At 46.6% G+C, this 27,796-nt stretch overlaps 1 protein-coding gene across 7 annotated transcripts in view; it reads left to right on the top strand.

Annotated features, from left to right (window-relative positions):
• The first annotated feature begins 724 nt into the window (after nucleotides 1-724).
• Nucleotides 725-27,796, top strand: part of Ddhd1 (DDHD domain containing 1) — a 65,693-nt gene continuing 38,621 nt past the window's right edge. For 4 of the 7 annotated variants that reach the window (XM_032917195.1, XM_032917199.1, XM_032917196.1 and 1 more), the window contains exon 1: nucleotides 725-1,642. In XM_032917195.1, coding sequence (XP_032773086.1) covers nucleotides 850-1,642 — 793 coding nt within the window. In that variant the 5' untranslated portion in view covers nucleotides 725-849. The remainder of the gene's footprint in view (nucleotides 1,643-27,796) is intronic. The other 3 variants (XM_032917202.1, XM_032917201.1, XM_032917197.1) reach the window with 2 other exon arrangements.

A 27,796-nucleotide genomic window follows, 5' to 3' on the forward strand; every position in this document is an offset into this window, starting at 1 on the left:
AATCTATCACACCAGGCTGGCAAGGCCAGTTAGTTTATAACCAAGGCACATCGAATGTGCAGAGACTGTGGGGAAAGACTGAGACATAGGTACTTGGTTTCCATCCAAGGCCTTACTGCAATACGGAAAGAACCGGAAGCATAAGTACATGAGAGTAAGCAACCCTAAGAGCTGGCACAGTGACGCTAGGACTCCTGTTTTCTAAGTGGGAGTATATTGCCAGGTGAGCCGCAGAGGTGGAGTGCCTTCTTTATGAATGGGCTGAAGGTTGGGAAAGGGCCAGACCAGGTGACCAAGCAGGTCTTTCGGATGCTTCAGGCAGGCCTAAAGCCAGGGACGTGAGCTAGCAACTTCCAGGGCCCCTCTGGGCATACAGCTGAATCAGCCACTGGGCTCATGACCCCAAAGTGTAAAGATGAATGGGTGAAAACCTCATTCCGGCTGGCATTCAGGGGCGTGGAAGCGAGGGGGCGGAGCCACTGCGTGGAGAGACCGTGAGGCAGGGGCTCCACCATGGCCGAGACTGCCGCGACCTCGTCTGACCCCCTCTTCCAGGCGCGAACCATTAGACACCGCCGAGCGCCACCAGGAGCAACACTAGTGGCTTCGGGCCTTCCGGGGAGGCGCGCGCGGCCTGGGGGCGGGGCCTCTTTCGGGCCCCGCCCACGCGGGGGGGGTCTGCGTAACAATGGGGCGGGCCCCGGAACCGCGCTGCGGCGGCCGGGGGCCGGCGGGGAGGCGGAGTCGCCTCGGCCGCAGCTGCTGCCCTGCTGGGGATTTGAAAGATTATAAAGTCCAGGCCCAGAGGGCGGCGGCGTCGGATGCGCGTGTGGCGGAAGCGCCGGCGGCATGAACTACCCCGGCCGCGGCGCCCCACGGAGCCCCGAGCGTAACGGCCGCGGCGGCGGTGCCTGGGAGCTAGGCTCGGACGCGGCGGGCGTGTTCGGTGGCGGCGGCTGCTGCTTCGAGCACCAGCCGGGTGACGGCGTGCCGCTGTCACTGCTGCGCGCGGAGCCGCTGCACCTGGCACCGGGCGCGGACGACTTGAGCCACCTGGCTCTGGACCCGTGCCTCAGCGACGAGAACTACGACTTCAGCTCGGCCGAGTCGGGTTCGTCGCTGCGCTACTACAGCGAGGGCGAGAGCGCGAGCGCGGGCGGCGGTAGCTCTTCTTCGCCTCCGCCGCCGCTGGTCGCTCCGAACTCGGGGGGCGGCGGGGCAGCGGGAGGGGGACCCGGTGACAGGAAGCGCTCCCGGCCGGGCGGCTGCGCCGCTCGGCACCGCTACGAGGTAGTGACGGAGCTGGGCCCCGAGGAGGTGCGCTGGTTCTACAAGGAAGACAAGAAGACCTGGAAGCCCTTCATCGGCTACGACTCTCTGCGCATCGAGCTCGCCTTCCGGAGCCTCCTGCAGACGACGGGCTCCCGTGCCCGGTCGGCGGACCGCGATGGAGACCGGGTGTGCGGCCCAACCTCTAGCTTCAGGGAGGAGGACGAGGACCGCGCCTGCGGCTTCTGCCCGCGCGCGGTGGGGCCTGAGCCGGAGATGGAGGAGCTGGTGACCATCGAGCCCGTGTGCGTGCGCGGCGGCCTCTACGAGGTGGATGTCACTCAAGGAGAGTGCTACCCGGTGTACTGGAACCGTAAGTGGCTGGCCAGGGGCGGGCCGGGCTCGGCGCGCTTTGGACCGGGTTTGGGGCTCGGTTGCCCCGCGATGCTCGGATGCCTCGGGTTAGGATGCAGGTTGTGCGGGGTGCCATGGCAGGTGAAGGGTAAAAGAGCAGATGGCAGCTCCCAAGCTGCTAGCGGGGTCAGGAGGGGAGGATTCCGCCGGGGATTGCGCCTCCTGGGTGAGTAGAGTACTGCTGCCATCCCCTGGTGGGTATCCAGGAACCGATCCCCAATCTGGTAGCTTTAGTTTCTTGACCCTACCAGGGGCTTTGTCCACCTGGATATCTGATCCGGTCTCACGTTTCCTGAAGCTCCCGTGATTTAAATAACATGTCCTGGAGTGAGTGGAAATGCTTGAGAGCGTCTTCATGAGACTCAACAGTTCACTTAAGACCCAGGAAGAGAAAAGCCCTGGCGGAAAAGGAGAGCTACAGTGTGTTATTCCCACTGGATGTGTTGGGCAGAAGAAAGAACTGCAGGAAATGGCTCTGGGAAATGGGTCCGTGCCCGCTGTGTGGAATGCTCGTGTATCCCTTGGGTCCTGTTTACTTACATATTTTTACTTTTGCTTCTTAACCTAGAAAAATTGCACGACCTCGGTTTTCTCATCTGTTAAATGGGTCTCTCTTAAAGGTTTAAAGGATGCTTTAGGCAACATGGGTAGGTTTAAAATCAGAATAAGGAGAAAGGTAATACATAAATAATCCGGTGTGGCATGCAGCATATGTTAATATATGTGACATATAGTAGTAACAGTCTATTGGCCATCAATAAGTTGTACCATACAGTATTAACTGTATGCGCTTCAGTGCCCTAACTCAAATGTCTTTCCTGATCGTTAGGCCCTCTATACATCGTATATTATTCAGATCTGTATTAATTATGTGTATTGGTGGCTTAGCTCCCTTTCAGTTTATTTAGTGGCTCCTGGGCAGAGTCCACCGCCTTTATCTTTGTCCTCATAAAGCCTGGTGCAGTAGGTGTTCAGTGACTTGGTATTGAATCGCATCAGTGATTGATAATGCTAAAACATGCATACATTAAGTGCAAGTAACCAATATGGCAGACTCAACACAAGCCAAGTCAGGGAAAGGCAGCCTAGCAGATTTCTTGCTACTCTTAGTGACAATACAGGCGTTTGTTACTTTTTTTTTTTTTTTTTAAGATGAGACTCATGTGGACTGTTAGGTCCCCTCTTGATTATAAGCTCTCTGAGGACAAGCCCCCTTGCATCCGTTCATTATTTGCGTGATCTACGTAGTAGTTGTGTATGTGCCAGCACAGTGCTTCTGTGCACATTGTTAGGGAGCCCATGTCTCTCAGGGGCTTCCCCTCGTTTCTTTTTAAATGATCCATACATCACCATGGGTCTCTCCTGCAGATAGAAGCCCAGAAGTGAGAGGGACTGGAGAGATGGTTCAGCAGGTAAGAGCACTGAGGGCTCTTCCAGAGGACCCAGGTTCAAATCCCAGCCCCCATGTGGCAGCTCACAGCTGTCTGTAACTTCATGATCTGACACCCTCACGCAGACATGCATGCAGGCAAAACACCAATGCACATAAAGTAAAAAGAATAAATGTAAAAGGTGTGTGTGTGTGTGTGTGTGTGTGTGTGTGTGTGTGTACAGCATCCTGGATCTGTGTGTGTGTGTGTGTGTGTGTGTGTGTGTGTGTGTGTGTGTGTGTGTGTCACAGCATCCTGGATCTGTGTGTGTGTGTGTGTGTGTGTGTGTGTGTGTGTGTGTGTGTGTGTATGTATGTATATACAGCATCCTGGAACTGTGTGTGTGTGTGTGTGTGTGTGTGTGTGTGTGTGTGTGTGTGTGTGTACATAGCATCCTGGATCTCTGTGTGTGTGTGTGTGTGTGTGTGTGTGTGTGTGTGTGTGTGTATGTATGTATGTATGTATACAGCATCCTGGAACTGTGTGTGTGTGTGTGTGTGTGTACACAGAGAGCATCCTGGAACTGGAGACTAAAATTCGGTCTCTCCCTCAGCTTAACTTGGAGTGATGGGGCTGTCCTTACAAGTTTAACACCTTCCAGAGTAATTTTCACTGCGGCAGCAAATTGATGCTGGCTTTCAGCATATGAGGAAGTTGCCTCAGTGTCATTAATGAACCTGACCAAGGTCACTCAGCTAGAAAATGATGCAGCAAGCAGCAGTTTAGTGAGGGAACACATATTTCACCCATCCAAAGGGAGGTATAGGCCACCAAGGGTGTAAGACAAGGTCTGGAGGAATCGGAGGAAGCAAGGGGGTTAGAGAAAGGGCTTCCTCTCAGTTGGGGCCAGCATATCCAAGGACACAGGCATGAAACTCTAGACTAGTTGAAGGAAGGAAGGCTGCACCCCTGGGGCTTAGGCATCCGATGTGGGGTTGGATCTGAGCACCACGACGTGTGGGTGTATGAGGGCTGGTGAGTAGTACCCTGTTGAGAACCCTGCCCAGGGTGGATGTGCAGTGCCCAGTGTGGACTTTATCCTTTGAGTCGCAGCCAGCCAGAGGTTCTGTATTAGGTGCGACCGGTGCCTGTGCACTGTTGGGTTGGAGATGAGAAAACAGAACATCGCATGTTAATGATGGCGACAAAATAAACCTGAAGATCGTGTGGACCCAGGCCTCGCCAGTGTTCTCTCCGAGAGCAGCAATTGTTATGGGGCCAGTTCTAGCTTATAAATTACAGGTTGTTAATTCGCACAGAACAACCGTTTTGTTTTCGTTTTAGTGTTTTCTGACCGGCTCTTCACAATACACAACCCTGTGGGTGTTTGAGGGTGTCTGATAGTCTAGTGGTTCTCAACCTTCCTAATGCCGCTGTTACCGCTTTAGTAGAGTGCTTCATGTGGTGACCCCCAGTCCTAAAATCATTGTCACTGCTTCCTCGTAACTGTAACTTTGCTACTTTTATGAATCATAATGTAAACATCTGACATTTCTGTTAGTCTTAGGCGACCCCTGTGAAAGGGTTTTTGCTCCCCAAAGGGGTCACGACCCATGGGTAAGAACCACTGATCTAGCGTGTAAATACAATACAATTTTTCAGGGGTCCTATTAGGTTTCCATGTCCTTCGTGACTTGGCTTGAATTTTTCTGTGTATTTCTTACGTTCTCACACCTTTTGAGGGGACGAGCATTCCCAGTACGGTGGTCTCAGATGCCCAGATGACGGGGCCCGAGGATACTGTGTAGTTGTTGACCTTCCCCATCGTGTTCCCCCTTTTATACCCTTCAGGAATCTCTGAATGGTGGGTAATGAAAGGTTTTGCTTTGTTTTGTTTTTTTTTTAAAGAAAAAGAAAAAAATCAATAAGGATCTCCTAAGTACGGTACTAGATGTCTGCCTGTTGGCCATTTGGGTTTTGCGGCCTGATTTAACCCACTGTTTCTTGGCATTGTGGAGAATGAACTAGCTCCGTCCAGTGTAAAGGAAAAGTGTGGATCTACCATTTTTCTGAACTGTATCCATGACAGTATTTCAACCACCGGGGCGTCTGTCAATCAGACGGGGAATAGCATTTGTCTACCACAGATAGGAAGCTCACGCAGATGAAAGAAACCAGCTGTAGGGCATTTATCAGCATTTGCTCAGACGCTTCTCTGAGTGCATGTGGACATTGTAGATAAAAGCTGATCATCGCCGAGCACTGGCTCGGCGACCGCCCTTCTTCCCACTGTCCTTTCCAAGCTGCCTGTTAGGAGAGTTAATCATCTGTGACACGGTGAGTGGTACTGGCACACACAGGACTCGGTAGGTGACTGCAGGCTGTATATGGATCTCAGAGAGCTTTGTACCTAACAAAGATTGATAAACACACACTGCAAAACTGTGTGTTCCAAGTACCTTGCTGTCCCTGTCCTCATCAGAGGTGACAAGATAATCTGTGACAAGAATATTGGCAATTGGCAAGAAGGTGGCCAAAGAATTCAGTCACACACTGATTGTAAGATATCTGGAACTGAGATGTTTCACGAGCTTAAAATAGTGTCTGTGCTGTATCATGGCACCGACGTGTACAGTAGGCACTGGAGAGTGTATAATTTATTCAGTGAACAAATTATTTCATTGGCCATGGTTTTTTCTTCTGTGAATGTGTAGTTTCCAGAAGCTGTCAGCTCCCAGCCACAGGTTTCTCCTCAACCTCTAGTTCTGCTCACACCGTTGTGGTTTTCACTGCTTTAGAACTTAGTCTGTCATCTTCATGGAGGTGAAATGAAGGGGTGTTATACCCCTGACAAGACAGGCTTTTAAAAACCCTGGGTTTTCCTCAAATACATGTTTATTAATTTAGCATAAATGAAACTGGTTCAAGAGCAAAGAGAAATCTTCCGTGTGGCACCGGGTGTCATGAGAGAATGTGAGGGGGTTCTAGGCGCTCTTTCTTGATCAGTTTCTGCCTCTAAAACAGGATCATAAGGGGTTTAGCGACCCCTTACAATATTAGTATTAACTATCAATATTAATGATTATTGTATTCATACTAATATATCTAACCCTGAAGAATCTCCCCAGTAATCCGGAGTAGAAAGCCCCCATGGCACACGTCTACAGACCCTGGTTTGTCTTGTGGCTTACAGACTCTTTCCAGGTCTACTTGGAGACGCTCTGTCAAGTGACCCACTGAAGCAGCAAGGTGTGACTGGCTGCCGCCATACACGGGGGCAGGGCCTGCCCCCCTGACCATGGCATTCAAGACTTCTGTTAGTCTTCACTGTTCGAAAACAAGTCCGTATGTATCATGTAGTTCACTGGCGCTGCCTTGCTTCTGTGTGGCATGAATGTTTATGCTTGTTATACAAGAGCTTTATGTAAATGCCCAGGAGGGCGCTCTCCTCCACCAAGCCCCTCCTCTGTCTTCATGTACTGTTTCATTATGAAAGACACTCTGTGCTCGTTCCTCTTCCAGGATTTATTTCCTGGATCTTTTATTTCTCCATCAATGCCCGTGTTTTGTGTTTGGTTGAGGCCTTTTAAGTCTGGAACCCTACAGCTGATCCCTTTTTGTAGAGAACGAGAAAAGACTGGATGTGCTGGCCAAGGTATCCTCAGAAAGGGATGAACACTAAGGGGAGGGCCTGAGGGAGGGAAGCAGGGACTTCACAAGAATCCTAAGGTGGAGATCACTGGCCAGAGACAATGAAAGCAGTGTCAAAGCCTGGGTAATTGAGGATTCGGACTTAAGACCCTCATCTTTCCCTGAGCAGAATAGAATTTACACATGTCACCAGGCAAACTAATGACACTGACTAACAGTGCAGAGTCAGACAGTCCTGTTTTTGTTGTTGTTTGTTTGTTTTTTTGCTGTGATATATTCCTAAAAATTCTGTTAAAGATAGAAAAATATGGGGCTGGAGAGATGGCTCGGTGGTTAGGAGCACTGGCTGATCTTCCAGAGGATCTGGGTTCAATTCCCAGGACTCACATGGCGGTTCACAACTGCCTGTAATTCCAGTTTTAGAGAATCCAACACCCTCACACAGACATACGGACATGTATGTAGGCAAAACACCAATGCACATGAAATGCAAATAAACTAAAAAAAAGATAGAAAAAATATTTTTATTAGATTTATTTTATGTGCATTTTATGTGTATACTAATATGCATGTGAACCATGTCCCTGCATGGCACCCATAGAAGTCAGAAGAGTGTATCAGATCCCCACAGAACTGGAGTTAACAGATGGTGGTGAACCACTGAATGGGCGCTGGGATTCGGACCCAGGTCCTCTGGGAGAGCAGCCAGTGCTCTTAACCTCTTAGCCACCACTCCTGCACCCCACTTCTGTTCTTGTTGTTCTGCATTTTTAAAGGTCAACTGTACCTCCCCTCCCCAAAACACACACACACACACACACACACACACACACACACACGTTAAATCGCTAACAAATGCATGGTCTGTCAAGACTAAGGACATACGTAGATATTTCTAATATGCCAACATTAGGAGACAAGCAAGACCTAAGACAGTAAAAAAAAAGCCAGTATTGACTGCGTCTGAGGACTGTGGACAAACAGAACCACTACAACAGTAGCAGCACATCCCTCTTCCTCACTCCTTCACTCTTCTCACGTTCGTTGATGTTTATCCTGCAGTCTTAGTAAGTAAGCTACGTTGAAATGTCTTTACAATTTTCTTCTTATATTTTGAGATTAACTCTGTGAGAGACCACGGGGCCTGGCCAGCCTCTGGGAATTGCATTGCTGTTGGTGGTGCTTCTATTCCACAACCAGAGACACCTGAGAATTCTGGGAAATGCAAACTTCATCTGAATGGTAGATGGCGTGTCTGGGGCGTTCGCCTGTTCGGTTTGTTTTGATTGTTGTTGTTGTGGTTGTTGCTGTTGTTGTTGTGGTTGTTGTTGTTGTTGTTGAGACAAAGAGTTTCTCTGTGTGGCCTGAGCTACCCTGGAACTAAGCTTTGCAGCCCAGGCTGGGCCCTGCCTCTCAAATGCTAGGATTAAAGGCCTGTGCCACCACGGCCGGGCTAGACAGCATTTCTGCTTCCTTGTCCTACGCTTTTGTGTGCTTGGATGTAGTTTTTACTACTATGTAAGTAGAAGTCATATTACTATTTCTCTCTCTGGCTATGTCATGGGCCATTGTTTTAAACATTGGCACAGACTCACCCTTGACTCGTGGTACAGGACAAAGAACTAGGTGAACTCTTTTGGCCAGGGTCTACCTGGTTCACCCTCCTCCTCCTTCAGTAAAACCTGCACTTGTGTGTATGTGTGTGTGTGTGTGTGTGTGTGTGTGTGTGTGTGTGTGTGTGTGTGTGTCTGTATGTATGTGTGTAAGGCAGTTACTCGTGTTATCTTCCAGCGTTGATCAACACCTAGTTTTTATATAATACATTTATTCAGTGAGGATTTATGCATGAGTCCAATGTATTTTGGTCATATCATCTACTCTGCCTCCAATGTCTTCCAGATACTTCCTTCCAACTTCATGTCCTTCTCACCTTTATGATCTGTTAAATCCAGTTAGTGTAGCCCATAAGCGCATAGGTTAGCTCTCCACTGGTCCTTGGTCAACCTACCAGTGGCCATACCGTGGAAAAAGTGACACCTTCCCTAGCAGCCATCCATCTCCTCCCTTGCGTTCTGAGACATTTTCTCCCTTATCTGGAATCTGCCATCTGGATTGGCTGGACAGTGAGCCCCGGGCATCCTCCCTCTCCTGTCCCCCCTCCCCCGCAATTACAGGCAGATGCCACTGTCTCCTACTTACATGTGGGTTCAGGGGTCTGAACTTGGTCCCTGTGCTTGCACTCAGGCAAGCCATTTCCTGCACCCCCAAACCCATCATTTTTTTTTTCTTTTTTCTTTTTTTCGGAGCTGGGGACCGAACCCAGGGCCTTGCGCTTGCTAGGCAAGCGCTCTACCGCTGAGCTAAATCCCCAACCCCCAAACCCGTCATTTTAATATCAAGTATATTTAACCTTCCTCCAAGTTTTCTTATGATTTAGAAAACAAAGCCTTTGCTTCAGCCTACTTCACAGTAAACTGGTGTGGATGCCCCTCGGACTAAAGCTAAAGTGTGTTGCTCAAGCATGTTTGGGAGCACCCACTGGACACCTAGGCAGCTTGCTATCACCGCTGGAACGAGCCTTTGTTGTCCACTTATTCCTAAGTAAGACAAGTGTAATGTTCCAAAATTACTGAACGGGGCCGGAGATGGCTCAGCAGCTAAAAGCATTAACTACTTTTGCAAAGGGCCCAGGTTAGCTTCCTACCACACACATGGCAGCTCATAACCATCTGTAACTGCATTCCCAGGGTATCCGATGTCCTCTTCTGGTTTCTGTGGGCACCAGGCAAGCACATGGTATGTATACAAACATACAGACAAAACACCCATGTGCAGAAAATAATAAGCCTTCATCCATGAACAGTGTCTTAGTTAGGGTCTTATTGCTGTGAACAGACACCATGACCAATGCAATTCTTATAAAGGACAACATTTAATTGGAGCTGGCTCACAGGTTCAGAGGTTCAGTCCATTATCATCAAGGCAGGAGGAGCATGGCGGCATCCAGGCAGGCATGGTGCAGGAGGAGTTGAGTTCTACGTCTTCACCCAAAAGAAGCCAGGAACTGACTGAACATCCCCAGGCAGCTAGGAGGAGGGTCTCCAAGCCCACCCCACAGGGACACACTTCCAACCAGGCCACACCTTCTAATAGTGCCACTCCCTGGGCCAAGCATATGCAAACCATCACACACAGCCAACAACCGATATATTTCTTATTTAACATTAGCACAAGTTACCCGTAATTTTCTCTTTGCCTTTCACTGGGAAAGAAATTGAGGTATACTGCTATTGTTGCTTGGTGACGCTGGGACTTGAACCCAGGGCCACTCGTGCTAGGCAAGTCCCCTGTTACTTTTCGGATATGTTTGCAGGTGTGTGTGTGTTGCATGCACATATGTGTTCATACATGTGGAAACTAAAGGACACGTAGTCTAGTGTTGTTCCTCTTGGTTTTGAGACAGCATCCCTCACTAGGGCCTGGAGCAGAGCTGGATGACTAAGTGAGCCCCAGGGATCTGCCTGACTCCACTCAAAGATGCACGAAAAGTAAGTAGTGGGCTGCGGCGTCTAGTACACGTTTCCGTGTAGCCCTGCCTGCCCTGGGTGTAGTGAATGCCTGTCAGTGCAGTGCAGCATGGACTTGCTTGGAACCCTGACCCCATGATTGCATTCTGTCTGAAAGAAAGAAGATGGCCGCTCACACAGCAGTTGGGCTAGTTTAACGCTTTGGTTTCACATCTCCTGTCATCGCAAGGCAGCCCCACACTTCCAACCTTGCCACCTCCACCTCAGTTCCCACGGCCTTTTCTAGAGAAAAGCTACCTTGTGTGGCCCTTAAAATTGAGACTGAAGAGCCACTGAAGCCAGCCCTGCCGTGGGCTTGTCTGTGTGACTGCGGGTGACTTGGATTATCTATGTCTTTGTGTGTACAGTGTCATCTGCCTCTTAGCAATGCAGTGGCCGTGTAAAACTTCCCGTCTTCCTGCCGTTCTTCTGAGTTGGCACACTGCTTGACATTCTTGACTCCCTTGATTTAGAGTCTCTTTAGAGTCTGCTGGTGTGACATTTTCTTGGCCTGTTGTTTTGATAATCACCTCTCAAGCAGGCAGAGTCCTTGAGTCCCGGTAATTGTCACCTGACCCTGGAAGAAGCTGTGGTTTCCGAGTGATCTGAAAGGGGTGAGCTGTCTTGAGGCTCCCCGGCTTGGACCTTGGAGAAGTGCCTCAGCCAGTCTCCTGCAGTCTGCTGCCTGGGTGCTGAGGAAGGGTGGGCTCTTTCCAATAAAAGCACTCTAAAGACCTGAGCATCTGCTTCTGAGAGACTGACTCTACCCCAGAGCTCATGCAGGCCTTCACCGCCTTCCGGGTGGTGATACCATAGAGAACGTTAAAAGACAACTCGGTTTTCAATTGAGGGGGAGCCAGGAGTGCCCCTGTTTTTCTGCCATGTTAGCAAAATGAATGGCTCACAACTGTCCCTCTTACAGTGGAGACCTCAGCCCGGAAACTTCCCAGAATTCCTTTAGTGGACCTCTAGCTGAGCTGGCCTGTACAGACAGCAGTAACTAACATCGGGTTCTGGCATCTAGTAGACCAACCTTGAAATAACCTTGAATCTAACCTTAATCAAAGGATTCGAGACAGACACCTCTTCCAGCATTGGCAGTAAACACCGGGCAGGCCCAGAGAACAGATCTTTGTTGTCAGATTTCTTTAGTTAAATCCTTGATTTACTGTAGTTACAAGACTTTGAACAAGTTATGACCTGTGGCCTAGTTTCTTTTTTGTAAATGGGGATCGCTCCTGTGTTAAAAAGATTCAATTGAAACGTAAGTAGGATTCCTGCATGGCTGAGTGGGTGACGATTGCTCCAGCTAAGCCAGACTAGTGTCATTTTTTTTTTACCTGAAAGCCTTGTCTCCTGGAAATGAAAAGTGATGTGATAGGCCTGTTTCTTTGTGGAAAAGAGGTGTGGGAAGCTGAAACTCCACACACACTCCTTTGGCTTACCTTGATGACACTCACACATTGGTGGACGCACTATGAATACATCTACACGCACCCATCTTGAGCTTGTCATCACCCGAAAGTTCAAGGAGTCACACCGAAGTGTGAGTATCAAGGGCTCCTCTATAGCCAGGAGAGATGGATTTGAGTCTGCATTGCCCATGTAGGGTCTGTCTCCAGAATCTTGTGTTAGACTTGTAACTTGCAAAACTTATGGAGCCTAGCAATGGGAAGACTGTTAAAGATACAGATTCAAATCTCAACCCTGGGGCTTTGACTGTAGAGATCCAAGAGAGGGCCTAAGAGACTGACTCGAGTGAGACTCCTGAACTGATTGCAGAAGTGTTTTTGTGGGCGGGCAGCTGTGCTTCTCAGATGCCTCACCTTCAGCGTCTCTATGTACACTCAGAGAATCGCCAGTTCAATTAGTCATAGGTTGCATTTCCCAAGGTTCAAGCCCCATAGCTTGGCATCTTCTTGGCTTTCCACTTACCTATTTCTGTTATTTCTTGGGTGAGAGGAGGAAGGTCCCAGGCAAGGCATGGATGATAATTTCCCCCACAATTGCATAGACAATATCCGCCCTTCCATTAACCTTTTACTCTCCAACCCCTTCCTTCCGAGTATAGAGACCCATGACCATAAGACTATGGCGCAGCTTGGGCAGAATTACATACCATTGATGGAAAAGTACAGGTGGGAATGGCTCTCTATGAGGGAGGTCAACAGACCCCATCTTGAGAGTCTTCTGTAAACAGTCATAGATGCTCTGATGAAGATGGTGGTGGCTGTCTGGGGTACACCATTCTGCAACAGTGTTACTCTGGTGTTGATTTGTATGGTTTCTGATATGAAGTTTGCAGTTATTAGCTTAGCATCGGTCATCAGTAAGTCATCTTTCATTCTCCTGCCCCTCCCCTCCCATTGATGGCTTTCAACAATTTGATTATATTGTACCTTGGTTTTCTTCATATAATTTTTTATTGGATTTTTTTAAATTTACATTTCAATTTTAGTATATGTGCTGCCGAAGCGAGCACTAAATTTACATTTCAAATGTTAGTGTCTTTCCCAGTTTCCCGGCAATAAGCCCCCATCCCATCCCCCTCCCCCTTCTTCTACTAGGCTGTTCCCCCTCCCCAACCACTCCCCCTTTCCACCTCCCCACCTTGACATTCCCCTGCACTGGGGGTCCAGTCTTGGCAGGACCAAGGGCTTCTCCTCCCATTGGTGCCTAACAAGGCCATCCTCTGCTACATATGCAGATGGAGCCCTGGGTCTGTCCATGTGTACTCTTTGATTGGTGGTTTAGTCCCTGGGAGCTCTGGTTGGTTGGTATTGTTGTTCATATGGGGTTGCAAGCCCCTTCAGCTCCTTCAATCCTTTCTCTAACTCCTCCAACAGAGACCCCATTCTCAGTTGAATGATTTGCTGCTAGCATTTACCTCTGTATTTGTCATGCTCTGGCTGAGCCTCTCAGGAGACAGCTATATCAGGCTCCTGTCAGCATGCGTTTCTTGGCTTCATCAATATTGTCTAGGTTTGGTGGCTGTATATATGTGGGCTGTATCCCCAGGTTGGGCAGGCTCTGAATGGCCATTCCTTCAGGCTCTGCTCCAAACTTTGTCTGCATATCTCCTCCAATGGATATTTTTGCTCCCCATTTTAAGAAGGACTAAAGCATTCACACTTTGGTTGTCCTTCTTGAGCTTCATGTGGTATGTGGATTGTGTCTTGGATAATTCAAGCTTTTGGGCTAATATCCACTTATCAGTGAGTGCATACCATGTGTGATTTTTTTGTGATTGGGTTAGGTTACCTCACTCAGGATGATATTTTCCAGTTCCATCCATTTGCCTATGAATTTCATGAAGTCATTGTTTTTGATAGCTGAGTAATACTCCAATGTGTAGATGTACCACATTTTCTGTATCCATTCCTCTGTTGAAAGGCATCTGGGTTCTTTCCAGCTTCTGGCTATTATAAATAAGGCTGCTATGAACATAGTGGGGCATGTGTCTTTGTTATATGTTGGGGTATCTTTTGGGTATATGCCCAGGAGAGGTATAGCTGGGTCTTCAGGTAGTTCAATGTCCAATTTTCTGAGGAACCTCCAGACTGATTTCCAGAGTGATTGTACCAGCTTGCAATCCCACCAACAATGGAGGAGTGTTCCTCTTTCTCCACATCCTCACCAGCATCTGCTGTCGCCGGAGTTTTTGATCTTAGCCATTCTGACTGGTATATATCACACTCATTTTACATATTACATTTACATAGGATTTGTTGAGATTTTGGTACCTGGGCTTATGGCTTTAATCAAATTAGTAAAACGTTTGTTTTTTTTTCCCCCCCAAATTATGATTGTAATTATTCTCTTTACAGCCTGACTTGGAATCTAGTCTGATGTACCACCACAACTCTGCATTGATTTTTCCTCACAAGCTCTGGTTTTTCTTGAGTTTCATTCTAGATAGTTCTATGATTACTATCTGTCTGGTTTATACTGGCCTTCTGTAACCTCTTCCAGTTTGAAACTCAGCTATTTCTGTTTCAGCTACTGGTTTCATTTTCTATGTTTTTCATGTGTGGTGTATTCTCTCTTCTACAGGTCATTTAGGTAGTTCCTGGGTTCACCCAGGTGAGGTTGTTTTCCGCTTAGCACACCCACTAGGTGTTCTTAGGATTCTTTAGGACCCTGTGGGACTCTGTGGTGCCTCTCAGTTTTGCTCCCACACACAGATAAGATATTGCACAATTAGACTGACCTTCTAGGGCTTTCCTTCAACCTCTTTGTCTCAGTTAGGGTTTTACTGCTGTGAACAGACACCATGACCAAGGCAACTCTTATAAGGACAACATTTAATTGTGGCTGGCTTACAGGTTCAGAGGTTCAGTCCATTATCATTAAGGCAGGAACACGGGGAGTATCCAGGCAGGCTGGTGCAGGAGGAGCTGAGAGTTCTACATATTCAATCTGAAGGCTGCTGTCAAAATACCAGCTTCTAGGCAGCTAGAATGAGGGTCTTAAAGCCCACAGCCACAGTGACACAACCACTCCCACAAGGCCATACCCACTCCAACAGTGCCACTGCCTAGGCGGAGCCTGTACAAACCACCACACTCTTCTAGGGTCAGAGCAGTTAGTGTAATAATAATCTGTCCCTGTTGTACAGAGGCAGTGCCTGTAAGGACGTTTGTCGAGCTCTCCTGGCTTTGGGGTGTGGAAAGCCTGCCCAACAGTTAAGGACACTTAGCACATAATCTCAGCTCCTTACAGCCCCAAGCCCATTTCCAGTTTGTACCACTTCTCTCCAGCCAGCACTGCACCACAGCTACAACAGGCTTCTTACTGATGTAGACTCTGAGGTCTAGCCCCGGGACCTTTGCACTCACTCACTATTCCTTTCTACTTCGTGTTTTAATCTAACTTAATTTTGCTCTTTGGTTGTTTGAGACAGGGTTTCTCTGTGTAGCCCTGGCTGTCCTGGTACTGTATTTAAAGTAGTATATTGATCTGCCTCTGCCTCCCGAGTGCTGGAATTAAAGGCATGCATGACTATGCCCAGATTTCTATTTAAATGTTTGTTATACTTAATTGTCATTTTGTGTATGTGCACAGTGATGTGTTGTATAGGGGTGTGCTTGTGGAGATGAGAGGACAATCTGGGGAAACCAGCTCTCTGCTCCCACCATGTAAGTCCCAGGGTTTGACCTCAGGTGGTCAGACATGGTGCGAGTTCCTTTGCCTATAGACCCTCTTATAGGCCCTGCTCTCGTCTTCCTGTAGTTCTGTTTATCAGACCCAACACAATACTCTTAAATGCTTCATGTCTTTCTGTGTAGGGGGAAGGGTCTTAGGATGAGCAACACTGACCCTTGTAAGTGGGGGACAGATCGAGTGTCTACCACATAGTAATTAAGATGTCTCTGTAGCCATATTCAGGAGCTATCGGGTGTAAGTGCTTATAACTCTTTATTTCAAAACCGTTTGATTCTAGACCGTTTGTTACCAGTGTAATGGCTACAGGATAATTTAATTAGTTGCTGCATTTAATTTCTTATGATCTGAGTAATCAGCACACTCAATTCATAGACTGAAGTCCTAACTTCCAAGCTGGCAGTTTTGGGACATGGGGGGTGGGTAGTGAGGAGGAGATGAGGTCGTGAGGTTAGAAAGTCCTCCTGAATGAGATCAGTGCTTCTGTAAAGAGGCCTGAGAGGGAATCCCGCCCCAGCTGTTGTATGCAGCTGGATGCTGGATACAGTGAGCCGAGCCGAGTCTGTGAAGCAGGGGAGACCTCACCAGATGCCGTGTCTGCCGGTGTCTTTCCCTTCCACTCCCCAGTCTCCAGAACGGAAGGAAATGGCTGTGTGCGGGCCACCCAGTTTACAGTATCCCCCTGTAGTAGTATAGATGGCAGGATAGCGTCCCTACCTCCCTACCTTCATTTCTTGATTCTTATAACTCTGTTGTGTAACAAAGGCAGGAAGGACCTGCCTTTTACCAGTATCACCAAGAAATAAATGAGAATCCACAACTTAAGTCCCTAGCCCCAGTATGACCACATGGTCCCATCTGCAAGTCTTACAGACCCTGCGTTCCCTGGGCTGTCGTCTACACTTGTCCTTGTAGGAGATACTCATTTGGAATTTTGAGATGGTAGAAAAATGGGATTTTAGACAGACAGCTGAAGACTCCATGAGGATATAGTCTGACTTAACTAGTCCATGTGGCTTTAGAAACTTAAAAGATACCTGGTGAGTCAAAGCAGTATATGCAGAATGGGGTCTTAGAGAAGCAAAGCGACGTTATGATACACTGTCACTCTGTTGCGAGGCAATATCTGATTTCAGTCTGGCCAAGTGTCTTTTGTGCCCCTTTCTGTGCACCGTGAGGTTTCACAGCTGTACTTCTCAGCGTTCTGGATCTGGGCCATAGGAACTCTTTTTCCTTCCTTGTTATTCCTCTTTAAAAAGAAAAAAAAAAAAAAAAAAAAAAAGACTAGCTTCTCTTGATTTCTATTCAGTTCACAACTTAAGATGCATTTGCCCCTCAGTACAGTTTGTCAGCTGCCTTTGTTGCCATCCGCCTCAGTGTGATTCATCCTTTGTACCGTGAGGGGTTTTCTAACCATGTTTTCTAAAAAAGTAAATTACTTTGATTCAACACATTTATCTATGTCTCCAGAAAAAATGAAGGAAATCATCACCTTTCTGTTGACAAATAACTCTAGGGAGAAATCTGTGGTTGGCTTGAGTCTTAAGTCCTCAGGACAGGAATGGCGTGTTTGAAAACCTGGACCATGAGGAGGAGGATGCTTTCAGAGCTTACTTGGCACAGAGCAATGGGAGTAGAGTAGAAAGGGGTAGAAGATGACTAGGCAGGGACTAGATTGGGGTGAGCTTTTTCATGCTGAGTTTTTAAATTTTATCCTGTGAAAATGAAACCTTTGGCAGACCTAAAGTGGAGAAGCTGAAATTTGCATTTTAGATTGCCACTTTGGCAGCAGTGTGAAAGGTTAGCACAATCTGGAAAGCAGCTCAGAAAGTGAGGCTCACTGGGGACTTCTGCAGCGCCATGAGGCCACAGCCTGAGGCGGCACTCCAAACCGAACGCTTGGGGCAGGGCCCGGAAGGTGATAGGATGCACAGTGAGGGTTCAAGGTGCGTTCATAAGTCAGAGGATATGTGGGCCAGCCCTGGACTCTCTGTTTTTACTTGATTGAATTGTGGGTAAGAAAACGTTCTGACCCAGCCCCAGCCCCAGCCTGTGGTGGCAGAGAAAAGGTCTCTACTTCAGTTAGGATGAAGTATCCAAGGGAATTGAGGGTACATAGGTCTGGAATTCAGCAGAAAGGCATGCTGGGATTCAGTTTGCAGAAAGACTCGGGAAACCAGTGGCCTCTGAAGTGGAAATGCTTGCACTGCTTTTGGGTGGGTTACAGCGGGAATAGTTGGATTTTACTTAATTTGTTTAGTCCTAATTTGTATACCTTATAATTAATAAAACATTTTATGACAATAGTATATGTGCATGATTTGTAAATATATGCATACTAGAGTATGTTAAAAATATCTTTTTTAAAAAGCTTTGATGAGTGAACAGTGTGGAAATGGCTAGTTTAAAGTGGTTGAGATTACAGGAAGCATGTTGAATAGAAAGAGAACATGTGTTTGAATGGCACTGTACTTATTCTGAAAGCTCCATATGGCAGTGCGTATTCTTTTACCTTAGTCAGCGTCGTGGCTGTGTTCAGTGGCTGTGGTGTAGACAGAGCGATGTCGTCCGTGTAGAAGTGAAGATCCCCACTACTATAAAGCGTACACTGAAAGCTCAGGGACGGTTTCCATGTTGTCTACTTCATCTCTCACATCTGTGTGTGTTAATATCAGACTTTGTTAACCAGATACCTAGGTATAAAATTTTCTTTGAGCATGTAAAATTGTGCATGTGCAAATCTATTAAAACCCTGAACTTGAGAGGCTTAATACATAGTGACTTAAGATATAAAGTGTGTTCTCCAGATTCAAATGGAAGGGATGCCAAGATCCTCTGATTGAAGGCCGAAATCTCCTAATTATAATGTGAGGACTGTGAGTGGGATATGACGCCTGAAGAAACCATGCGGTAGAAACTTCCGGGGAAGTCGTGGGTGAATCAGGTCCTCACCCAGTCCCAGCCCCCAGCCCTCAGGATGCGAGTGGAGGTGGAGTAAACGGGAGAGTCAGGCTGACAGACGAGCCCTCAACAGCCACAGAGAGCTGGGACCGGGTGAAGAAGGAGGTTTAGGGCCTACAGAGGGAAGCCTGTGTGAGCACTGAATCAGTGAGGCTGCATCCTCACTGCCAAGCAGAGAGGCCTGAGAGTGCCGCAGGCTCCCTGGGATCTCAAGATGCTAACACCTGTGTTGAGGGCACCTCATGGGCTTCAGTTCTGGAAGGACACCCTACTGAAAGAACTCTCAGCCTGGTAAACTGATGGATAGACCTTTCAATCCAGAGCTGTTGGCTTTCAGGGTACAACTACATCCAGCATTTCCTACCTCCAAGGACTGTATAAAGTGGCCGAAGTGTGGCTAGTGGGAGGGAGTGTTGGAATTAATGTAAGCATGGCTTAGTGATCATACGTGATTGTTGCTGTCCTGTATGGCCTAAGGTATATTTGGACGTCTGTGTTTTGTGAGATCAGATGTAACACTGCAGCGAGCTGAGCTGACTCTGTTAGGACAATCATTGATCTTATCCTCCAAATCATCATCTCTAGTGACTGACCTGGTTTAAGGAATTCTGACATATACAAACTTTTGATGCTTGGTCCCCAATTTGCTATCTTTAATTCCATTTATTAATTAAATTTTTGTCAATTTTATTCCTATTCTATCATTTACCTAAGTATCGATTTAATATTTTTAATTTTATGGTTAGCTATTTCAAACTTAAAAACATTACAAACAGCATAACGAAGAGTGTCCTCTTTACTTAGATTAAACTTCACAGACATCTCCATGGCCTCTCCAGTCATGTTCTTCAATCTGGACATAGCCGCCTCTCCTGTATTCCTTTGCATTTTTTAGATTACGGTTCCTGGTCGGCTTTGGACTTACCATAGCTCCGTGTTTAAAGGGCTGTTCTATTTGTTTCCTTCCGCAGCTTGCTTTTTGGTTCATAAATACACTATCGAGGCTTACTGCGCTAATGCACAGACTCTGAGACGCATCTGTGGTAACACATGGGCTCCCCCTGCTGCCTTCCATTCCCCTTTGGTTCTTTAAGTTGTCGTCTGGGACGCTGTGACCATTGCTGCAGTACACATCTTTACACGTCACCCCTATGTGCCTGTGTCAGAACTGGACCTGTTGCAATCTGTCTGTCTCTGGTATCCAGTGAATCTGAGCGTACTTTACGGTATAGTTTTCTCGACAACTCTTTTCTACAGAAGTTTCCTCTTTCATGGAAAATCTTGTTATAGATGTCCACTAAAGGCCAGAAATTCTTCTCTAGGTTTTGTTTGTTTATTTTGCCAAACTGTGATTGTTTGTTAACTGACCAGATTATAAAAATACCACAGGCTACACCGTAGTTCATCGTCTAATTAGCCTGTTTATCTGGTCTTCCTGTTGCCAGCATCTCTACCTTCTACACAGTGAGTTGTCTTTTTCTTCATTCCACCTCGCGGGGAAGATAGTTTGAAGGCCACAGGAAGTTATTTGCTGCCTTGAAGCATTTCCCAACTGTATAGATCTCATGAATTAGATCCTCCATGCAGATGATGCCAAATTTACCAAGAGATCGAGCAGTCAAGGAATTATCTGTCAAGGCAATCTACTTCTTCTCTAGTTTTAACAGAAAGTATAACAAAGATTTATGCCACGTGTTTTTGGTGCATATCTTTAATCCCAGCACCCAGGAGGCAAAGGCAGGCAGAGCTCTGTGAGTTTGAGGCCAGCCTGGTCTACATAGTGAGTTACAGGACAGCAGGCTACACAGAAACTCTGTCTCAGAAAAAAAAAATTAACAGAGAAATTATTACAGCAAAGATAACTGAATGATACAGAGGTAGAAGGTACAGGGGCAGCCACGTGGGATCAAGATAGAAATGACCTTTCCTGGGAATGGGGCATGTGTGTGTGTGTGTGTGTGTGAGAGAGAGAGAGAGAGAGAGAGAGAGAGAGAGAGAGAGAGAGAGAGATGTGTGTGTGTGTGTGTGTGTGTGTGTGTGTGTGTGAGTGTGACGGGGGAGGAAGGAGAGAGGTGTAAGTGTGGCACACGTGTGGCACTGTGCATGTGAAAATGAGAGGACAGCTTCCAGGAGTCAATTCTTTTCCTCCACTGTGGAGTCTGAGGATCAAACTCAGGCCGTGAGGCTTACACAGCTACTGTTCTACCCTTTGAGCCACTCACCTGCCCCATTTTCTGCCTGATTTTTAATTGGCTTACTTATATTTTCTATTTATAGAATGTGCTCTTTAAAAAAACCAAACACGATGGTCAGGTAAGTTCAAAGTGCCTTCCTCCTAGAGCTGAATTGTTTTATATCCAAGTACCTCCAGCATTCCTGAGGCCACCTCCAGCACACAGACAGTTGTATGTGCGAGTCCAGCATGTTGAGCGCTAGGTGGGAGAGCCTGCCGATGTCCTGTGGTAGCAAGGAACTGTGTAGGCTCTCTGCATCTGAGGACATGGCGGACAGTCTAAAAACTGTGGTGGTTATTTTGTTTTGTCTTGTTGGGGTTTTTTTTGTTTTTGTCTTTTGAGACAGGGTTTCTCTGTGTAGCCCTGGCTGTCTTAGAACTCCCTCTGTAGAGCAGGCTAGCCCCGAACTCACAAGATCTGCCTGCCTCTGCCTCCTAAGTGCCGGGACAAAAGCGGTGCGCCACCACTGCCTGGCGACTGTTCAATTTCTACACAAGTAAAGTTAGAAATCAGAAACTGCTGGATTTTGGTAAGCAGGTTAGCAACTAAATGCATTAGTAGGGCAGCAGCTGAACTACCCTGACTATGGTGGTATTGAGGACGTGTGAAGAGCATAGTCACCATTGAAGATGGCTGTACTGGGAGGAAGGAAGTCATCTGAGGGAAGAAGACTTTTCAGGAACCTTAATAGAGCAATTCTACACAGCTCAGGTCAAGACAAAATATCTGATGTAACTTCTCATGCTTGTCCCAAAGCGATGCAGTTTCTGGTAGAGAGCTGAGTGTGAAGACAGCTCACGGTGACCTGCACAGGAAATTCAGACGCTACACTGCACAGGCTCCAAAAGACTCCCAGCATCCAGAGTCCAAGGCCTGTGCATGCTGTAGCCACAGAGAATGGTCACCAGTGCCCAGCCCTGGATACTGTTAGGAAGAGAAAAATGTCCATGGGGTACACTCTCTGCCTTAATGGAGAAGTGTGTCTGGAGAGAGATTCCCTTTTCTCTTTGTCACTTTGTGTGTGGGGGGGGGTGTGGTGTGTGTGTGTGTGTGTGTGTGTGATGTATGTCTGTCTGTCTTGTCTGTCAATTATAGCACATATGTGGAAGTAGAGGACAACCTGGTAGGGATGAGATTTAGTCCTCAGACGTAACAATAAGCACCTTTACCCAACTAAGCCACCTCACCAGCCCAGATGCATTTTTCTTTAATAAGATATTGTACAAGATGGTTTTGTCGAAATTGTCTATTAACTGATGAACATGTAATGGCTGAAGGAGGCGTGTGTGTGTGTGTGTGTGTGTGTGTGTGTGTCTCTGTCTGTGTGTATGTGTGTGTGTGTGTGTTGTGTGTGTGTGTGTGTCTGTCTGTGTCTGTACTCAAGTACTTCAAAACCTAGTTATGAAAACCACTGTAGTAGTGACTTAAACACATGGGTGTGTGTGTAGCTCTCTGAAGTTAGTGATTATGACCAGGAGTCGAACTGCTTTCTTGGTACAGAGGAACCATAAGCACGTGCCACAACACACATGAGCTGCAGTGAGCGTGTGGAAGTCAGAGGATAACTTGTGAGACTCAGGTCTCCTACAGTGTGGGTCCTGCAGATGGAGTTCGGGTTCTCAGACTTGGCAGCAAGTGTCTCCACCCACTGAGTCATCTTCCCATCCTATATTTATGTTTTTGTTATAGGCCATGGTTTTTCTTTTGCTTGCTTTTTATTTTTAATTAACACACAGAGGATCAGACTTTGCTGTAGTATTCTCATGCATACTCGGTGTGGACTGATCCTTCCCCTCATTCCTCTCCACCTTCCCAGCCCCTTGTCATGTATGTCATATATGTCATATATGTCATGTAGGTGCCTACACCCCTAGTGTTTTGCTTTCTAAGCCTGATGTACCTTAGTAGAAATATTTTCCATTTCCATTTCCCCACCAGTTTCACACGTTTGCTTTCTTTACAGTTGGATACAATCGCATTGTATGTCTGGACATTTCACTATCCGTTTGTCTTGATGGATGTCTAGGGTGATTAGATCTCCTTGCTGTTATGAATTAGAACAGTGACAAATGTGGCCATGCAGTATCTCTGTGGTAGTACGTACAGTCCTTTCGATATGCCAGAGGGGAGAGCTGGGTCAGATGGCAGTTCTAGTTTTAGGTTTGAAAAGCAGCCACACCGATCTTACAGTGGCTGAAACCAGTTTACATTCCCATCAGTGGCAAGAGTCCATCCCCCTATAAACTCTCCAGTGTTGTTTGTTTTCTTGATAGGATAGGCTGCATTTTTTCCTGCTTTCCTTTCTATTACAGCTGTGCCAGAGTAAATACCTTGGCATTTTCTCTGGACAGTTGAGCGTGTTTCTGTAAATACATTCTAGACATACAGTTGCTCTATAAAGATTACTCATATTTTAGTTTTTAAAGTAGCTGAGCAGGCATGGAAGTACACACCTGTGGCAATCCTCGCATCTGGAGGGGGGAGGCAGGAGAATCAAGAGTTCAAGGCCACCTAACACCAACTAGACAAGTTTGTGGCCATCCTGGTGAACTACATAAGACACTGTCTCAAAAAGAAGTTCTTAGTATCTGTCCTGTTGACATTTTGAGCCCAGCACATCTTTGTTGGTGGGAAGGAGAAAGGAAGAAGCTGAATTGTATAGGATTTTCAGCAGCATCTTTGGCAACACCCGCTGAATTCCAGTTAGCAGAGGTATCCTGGGACCAGGCAAGCCTTTAACAAGTGACCCTTTGGAGAGCACACAACCATACCCAAGGCTCAGGAGTCCTTCTGGAGAGCATCTGATCATCACAGCAGGCAATGAGTCACTATCTGAAGTATCTACATTATTTCGAATCGTTTAGTTATAGTAGTAAGTAGGCCAAGAATGCGTCTTAGACCTAGATAATCCATGACAAACACTTTAACTATTAAAATAATCCCATCTCTGGTTGGTTAACAGCTCATCTTGTAAAACTGCCTGACACTTAAGTTCAGTCTCCAGAGCCCCACATGGTGGAAGGGGAGAACTGATTCTGACCTTCTCCTGTGAAGATGGACAGGTGGACAGATAGACAGATGAGTAGTAGTTAGAGTCCCATGTTTCTTTGAGCCAAAGAAACAACAGACAACAAAAGTACAAATCACAGTGTGATAATAATAATCTTATGTAAAGTACAAATCATAGTGTGATAATAGTAATTTCTGACAGCTAAACTGCTCTATACACTTCTGTGAGTTAGGAGTGAAGGGTTTTACCTGAGTGGTGGTCTGGAACCTTCTGTAATACTCTTCGTCTGGGTATTAACACTTGTAAATTGCTGGGCATGTGATTGGTGTATTGTTTTGTACACCTATTATTCTTCAATGAGTAGTTCACCTTCTAAAATCCTACCATTCTTATACTAAGAAGGTAGGCAGACAGTTGTTTGTTTGTTTCCTCAAAAACTTAAGTATTAAAACCGAACAGCATATACCAGCTCTCAGACAGGCACACTCAGAACGGGAGAAAACCCAGTGTAGTTTCTCTGCCAGCCACTAGGGCAATGCTTATGCCTCCCACAGCAACATTTAGCAGGTGCTGTTGAAGTAGCTGTTCATGTTAGTTCCTCTTTCCAAGCATCTGAGATGGAGGTGGACACAGCACTTGGATCCCAAGAGTCCAGAGAAACGAGGAAGGCTAAGCAGTTAGACTGTACACAAAACAGACGCAGGCCCATAATCCCAGCACCTACAAGGAGGAGGCAGAGCCGTCAGAAATGCAAGGGCGTTCTCAGCTACGTAATGATCTGAGAGCACCCGGTGTCCTGTAAGTCCCTGGCTCAAAATACTCCTCTGCCCCCCCACCAAATCATTTAAAGGTAAATAAAAATGATCAGAAAAGAAGTAAAGTATATGTGAACTGTCATAAAGAAACCTTTACTTTGTATGGGTATGTTTTAATTTAATTTTTTAAATCTCTAAGTATTACTTTAAAAGAATATGTTCAAGATAAACCCTGACAGATCTGTATAGCATTGATGTAGTAGAGTCATGGCTAAGGGAAGAGCTCAGGAAGAGGTAAAGCTAGGAGTTAGCTAGATTAAAAACAGATAAGAATAACCTATGGAGATATGTAAGAGCTCTCCAGGAGCAGTGTCCACAGAATATAGTCAGATACCCCCCTTACAGATGTGCGCGCGCGCACACACACACACACACACACACACACACACACACACACGAAGTGCCCTGTTGGTATGAAAAATACCAGATCATCGGCGATCTCCTCTGCATCCCAAAGCCTACATCAATGCTTGCTTTCCAGAATGTACTCAAAAGTTTTGTGAGTGTATATGAAATGTATGAAGAGGCAGTCTAAGGACAGGTGACTAGGAGCTTTTCTGAGGAGCAGTACACAGCCATAAGAGAATTCGAGTATTGAAATAAGAGTTATTTTTGGCAGCCATAAAAGGTGGATTGAGTTTGTGAAGAGAAAGGAGTAGGCTGGGGGAGTCCGTGTGCATGCTCACGTTCCTTACACGGACGTGTGCTGACAATAGCATTAGCAGAGGTGGTGGGACTGCTGGCAGACTGGACACCAGGGAGTCTAGGCTTCCGTGGCAGCCTCGAAAGCTAAACAAGCAAGAGCCACGACCTCCTGGTGAGTAAGGGATGATTTGGAAAGTCATCTGAACTTTGGGTTGTTATGGTAACACTCATGTGCACACATCAGAGGCGGGGCTCTGTCATGCTCCATCCTGTTCCGTTGAGATGGATGACTGGCGCCTGCTGTCACCCTAGCTTTTCTGTGGGCGCCGGCTGCTCAGCCCAGCTCTCATGCCTGCCATAGCAAGCTCCTTATTCATGGAGCCCAGTGCGAGCATGGTCTGTGAGGTAAACAGCACATAGTGTTGAGCTGTAGTTGTAAAGCACAGTAAGAGGCACCTTGGGTGACTGCAAGGTTTCTGCCTTGAGGACCCAGAGCAGCTGCTGAGCAGCGCAGACAAGGAGCAGACTTGTATGGTGCTGTGTGGTTTGTCCCTGGAAGTCAATGTGTTGGGTGACTATTTTATGACTCAACACAATTCAAGAAGCTGTGATTTTGGTGAGAAGGGGCCAAGCAAGTGCCTTTCCTATCGGAAAGCCGCAGTGTGTAGTGGGAAACCGCTCTCTAAGACTCGGTGGGCACTTGGGAAGCTGCAGAAATAATTATGATTAGAGTTAAGATTAAACAAAATACGCTACTTGATTTGGAAGGTAGTAACAGCTCTCCAAACCCAACAGACACAAAAGACAGTGGTGTAACACTCTCTCTCTCTCTCTCTCTCTCTCCCTCTCTCTCTCTCTCTCTCTCTCTCTCTCTCTCTCTCTCTCACACACACACACACACACACACACACACACACACACACAGCCCTGCTGCAGACCTGTGACTCTAAAGAGTGGGCACACAGCTGCCTGAGAGACTGAAGAAGAGAGGAGTGGGAAGAGAAGTTAACACAAAGCACAGAAAGATTTATCCACAGATCCAGGGTGGGGTTGGGGAAACCTCTGAAATGAAGAGCTCCTGGCAACCACTGGCTACTGAGAGGGTGTCTTGAACCAGACATAAGATATTCAATCCCAACTGGTCAGCCCTAAACATATGTACTTATGAGCAATGCTAAACGAACTCAACAAACTGTGTGTGTGTGTGTGTGTGTGTGTGTGTGTGTGTGTGTGTGTGTGTGTGTGTGTTTAACAATGATAAAAGGAGTCATTAATTTGACAAGAGTTGAACAGGGAGAAGATATAGTTCAAATGAAAATATAGTATTCATTTATGAAAATGTCAGACAGTAATGTAAATAAAAATAAATTTGACCACTTAAAGCATCAAAGAAAATTAGCCATGTAGAGAAAACAGCCCAACACTAGTGCAGGCTTGGGATTGATAAAGAAGGAAGAGAAGGAGGAAGAAACTGGGGGTGGCGGTGGGGGTGGACTAGAGGGAAAAGAGAAGGGTAAAGAGTCACTTAAAGGCAAACATTCAAAAGCTAAGACAAAACAAAACCAGGCAGAAATGTACAGGATTTTATTGCATTTAGTAAAGAAGTTTGTGCTGGTTGGTTTTGTCAACTTGAACAACCCTACATGCGTGTGGGAAGGGGGATGTTAATAGAGGAAATGCATCCATCAGTTTAGGCTGTAGACAAGTCTCTGAGGCATTTTCTTGGTTAATAATTGAGTTGGGAGGGCGCAGGTCACTGTGAGCAATGCCACTGTGGGCGCTGTTGTATGAGGATGCAAGCTGAGCAAGCCGGGCGACCAGACAGTAGGCACTGCTCCTCGTCCTGTGCTTCAGCTCCTACCTCGGGGTCTTGCCCTGAGCTCCCCACTGTACACTGTAAGGTGAAATACGCCCTTTCTTCCTAAGTTGCTTCTGATCATGTTTATCAAAACATGGAAACCTAAGACAGTGTTGAAGGAAAGGTCAAACATTAACTACAAGCCATCCAAGGGAGAATAAATTGAAACAACAACCTAATAAGGGCCATTGATAAAAAGCAAAATAACCAAGAGTGTAAGTGTAGGGGACGAAGCCAGGGAGGGTCTTAGAAAGTCGCCAGTGCCGTACAGGCTGGAACACCCACCATGGAGAAGCCAGGACAGCTCTCATTCAGCCCTGTGATGTAAGATTTTAAAGATCAGCTGTAAAGGGGGAACGAGGTCCCAATACTAATAAAGCGAGAACCACGGTCCAGGACGGTGGAGATGGCACCTTTTAGAACTTGAGCTGGCTCACCTGCCCTTGGAGTCCTGGGCGAGCAGATGGAACACACACAACACCATACCACAAACAATTCTGTTTCTCACACAACACCATACCACAAACAACTCTATTTCAACGTAGCTCCTAGAATAAAGTAGTACTGGGAAAATAAAAGAGAAAATTAAAATAGAATAAAATAATTAACCTATTGCATATATTATAATAAGTTTGAGGTTATAGATACCATTTAGACTGGCCAAATGGCACATTTTAAATAAGCACAAAAAGGCTATGCACACCTGCCTAGTCTTCCTAGTTGGTTGGGAGGTGGGCACAGAAATGCTCTGTAGGGAAAGTGTAAATAATAGAGATGGTAACTATAAAAGGAGTTGGGTTCAGACATATTAATTATTATATCAATAAACTGTTCAAAAGA

The sequence above is a fragment of the Rattus rattus genome, chromosome 12, assembly GCF_011064425.1.
Source record: "Rattus rattus isolate New Zealand chromosome 12, Rrattus_CSIRO_v1, whole genome shotgun sequence".
NCBI lineage: Eukaryota > Metazoa > Chordata > Mammalia > Rodentia > Muridae > Rattus > Rattus rattus.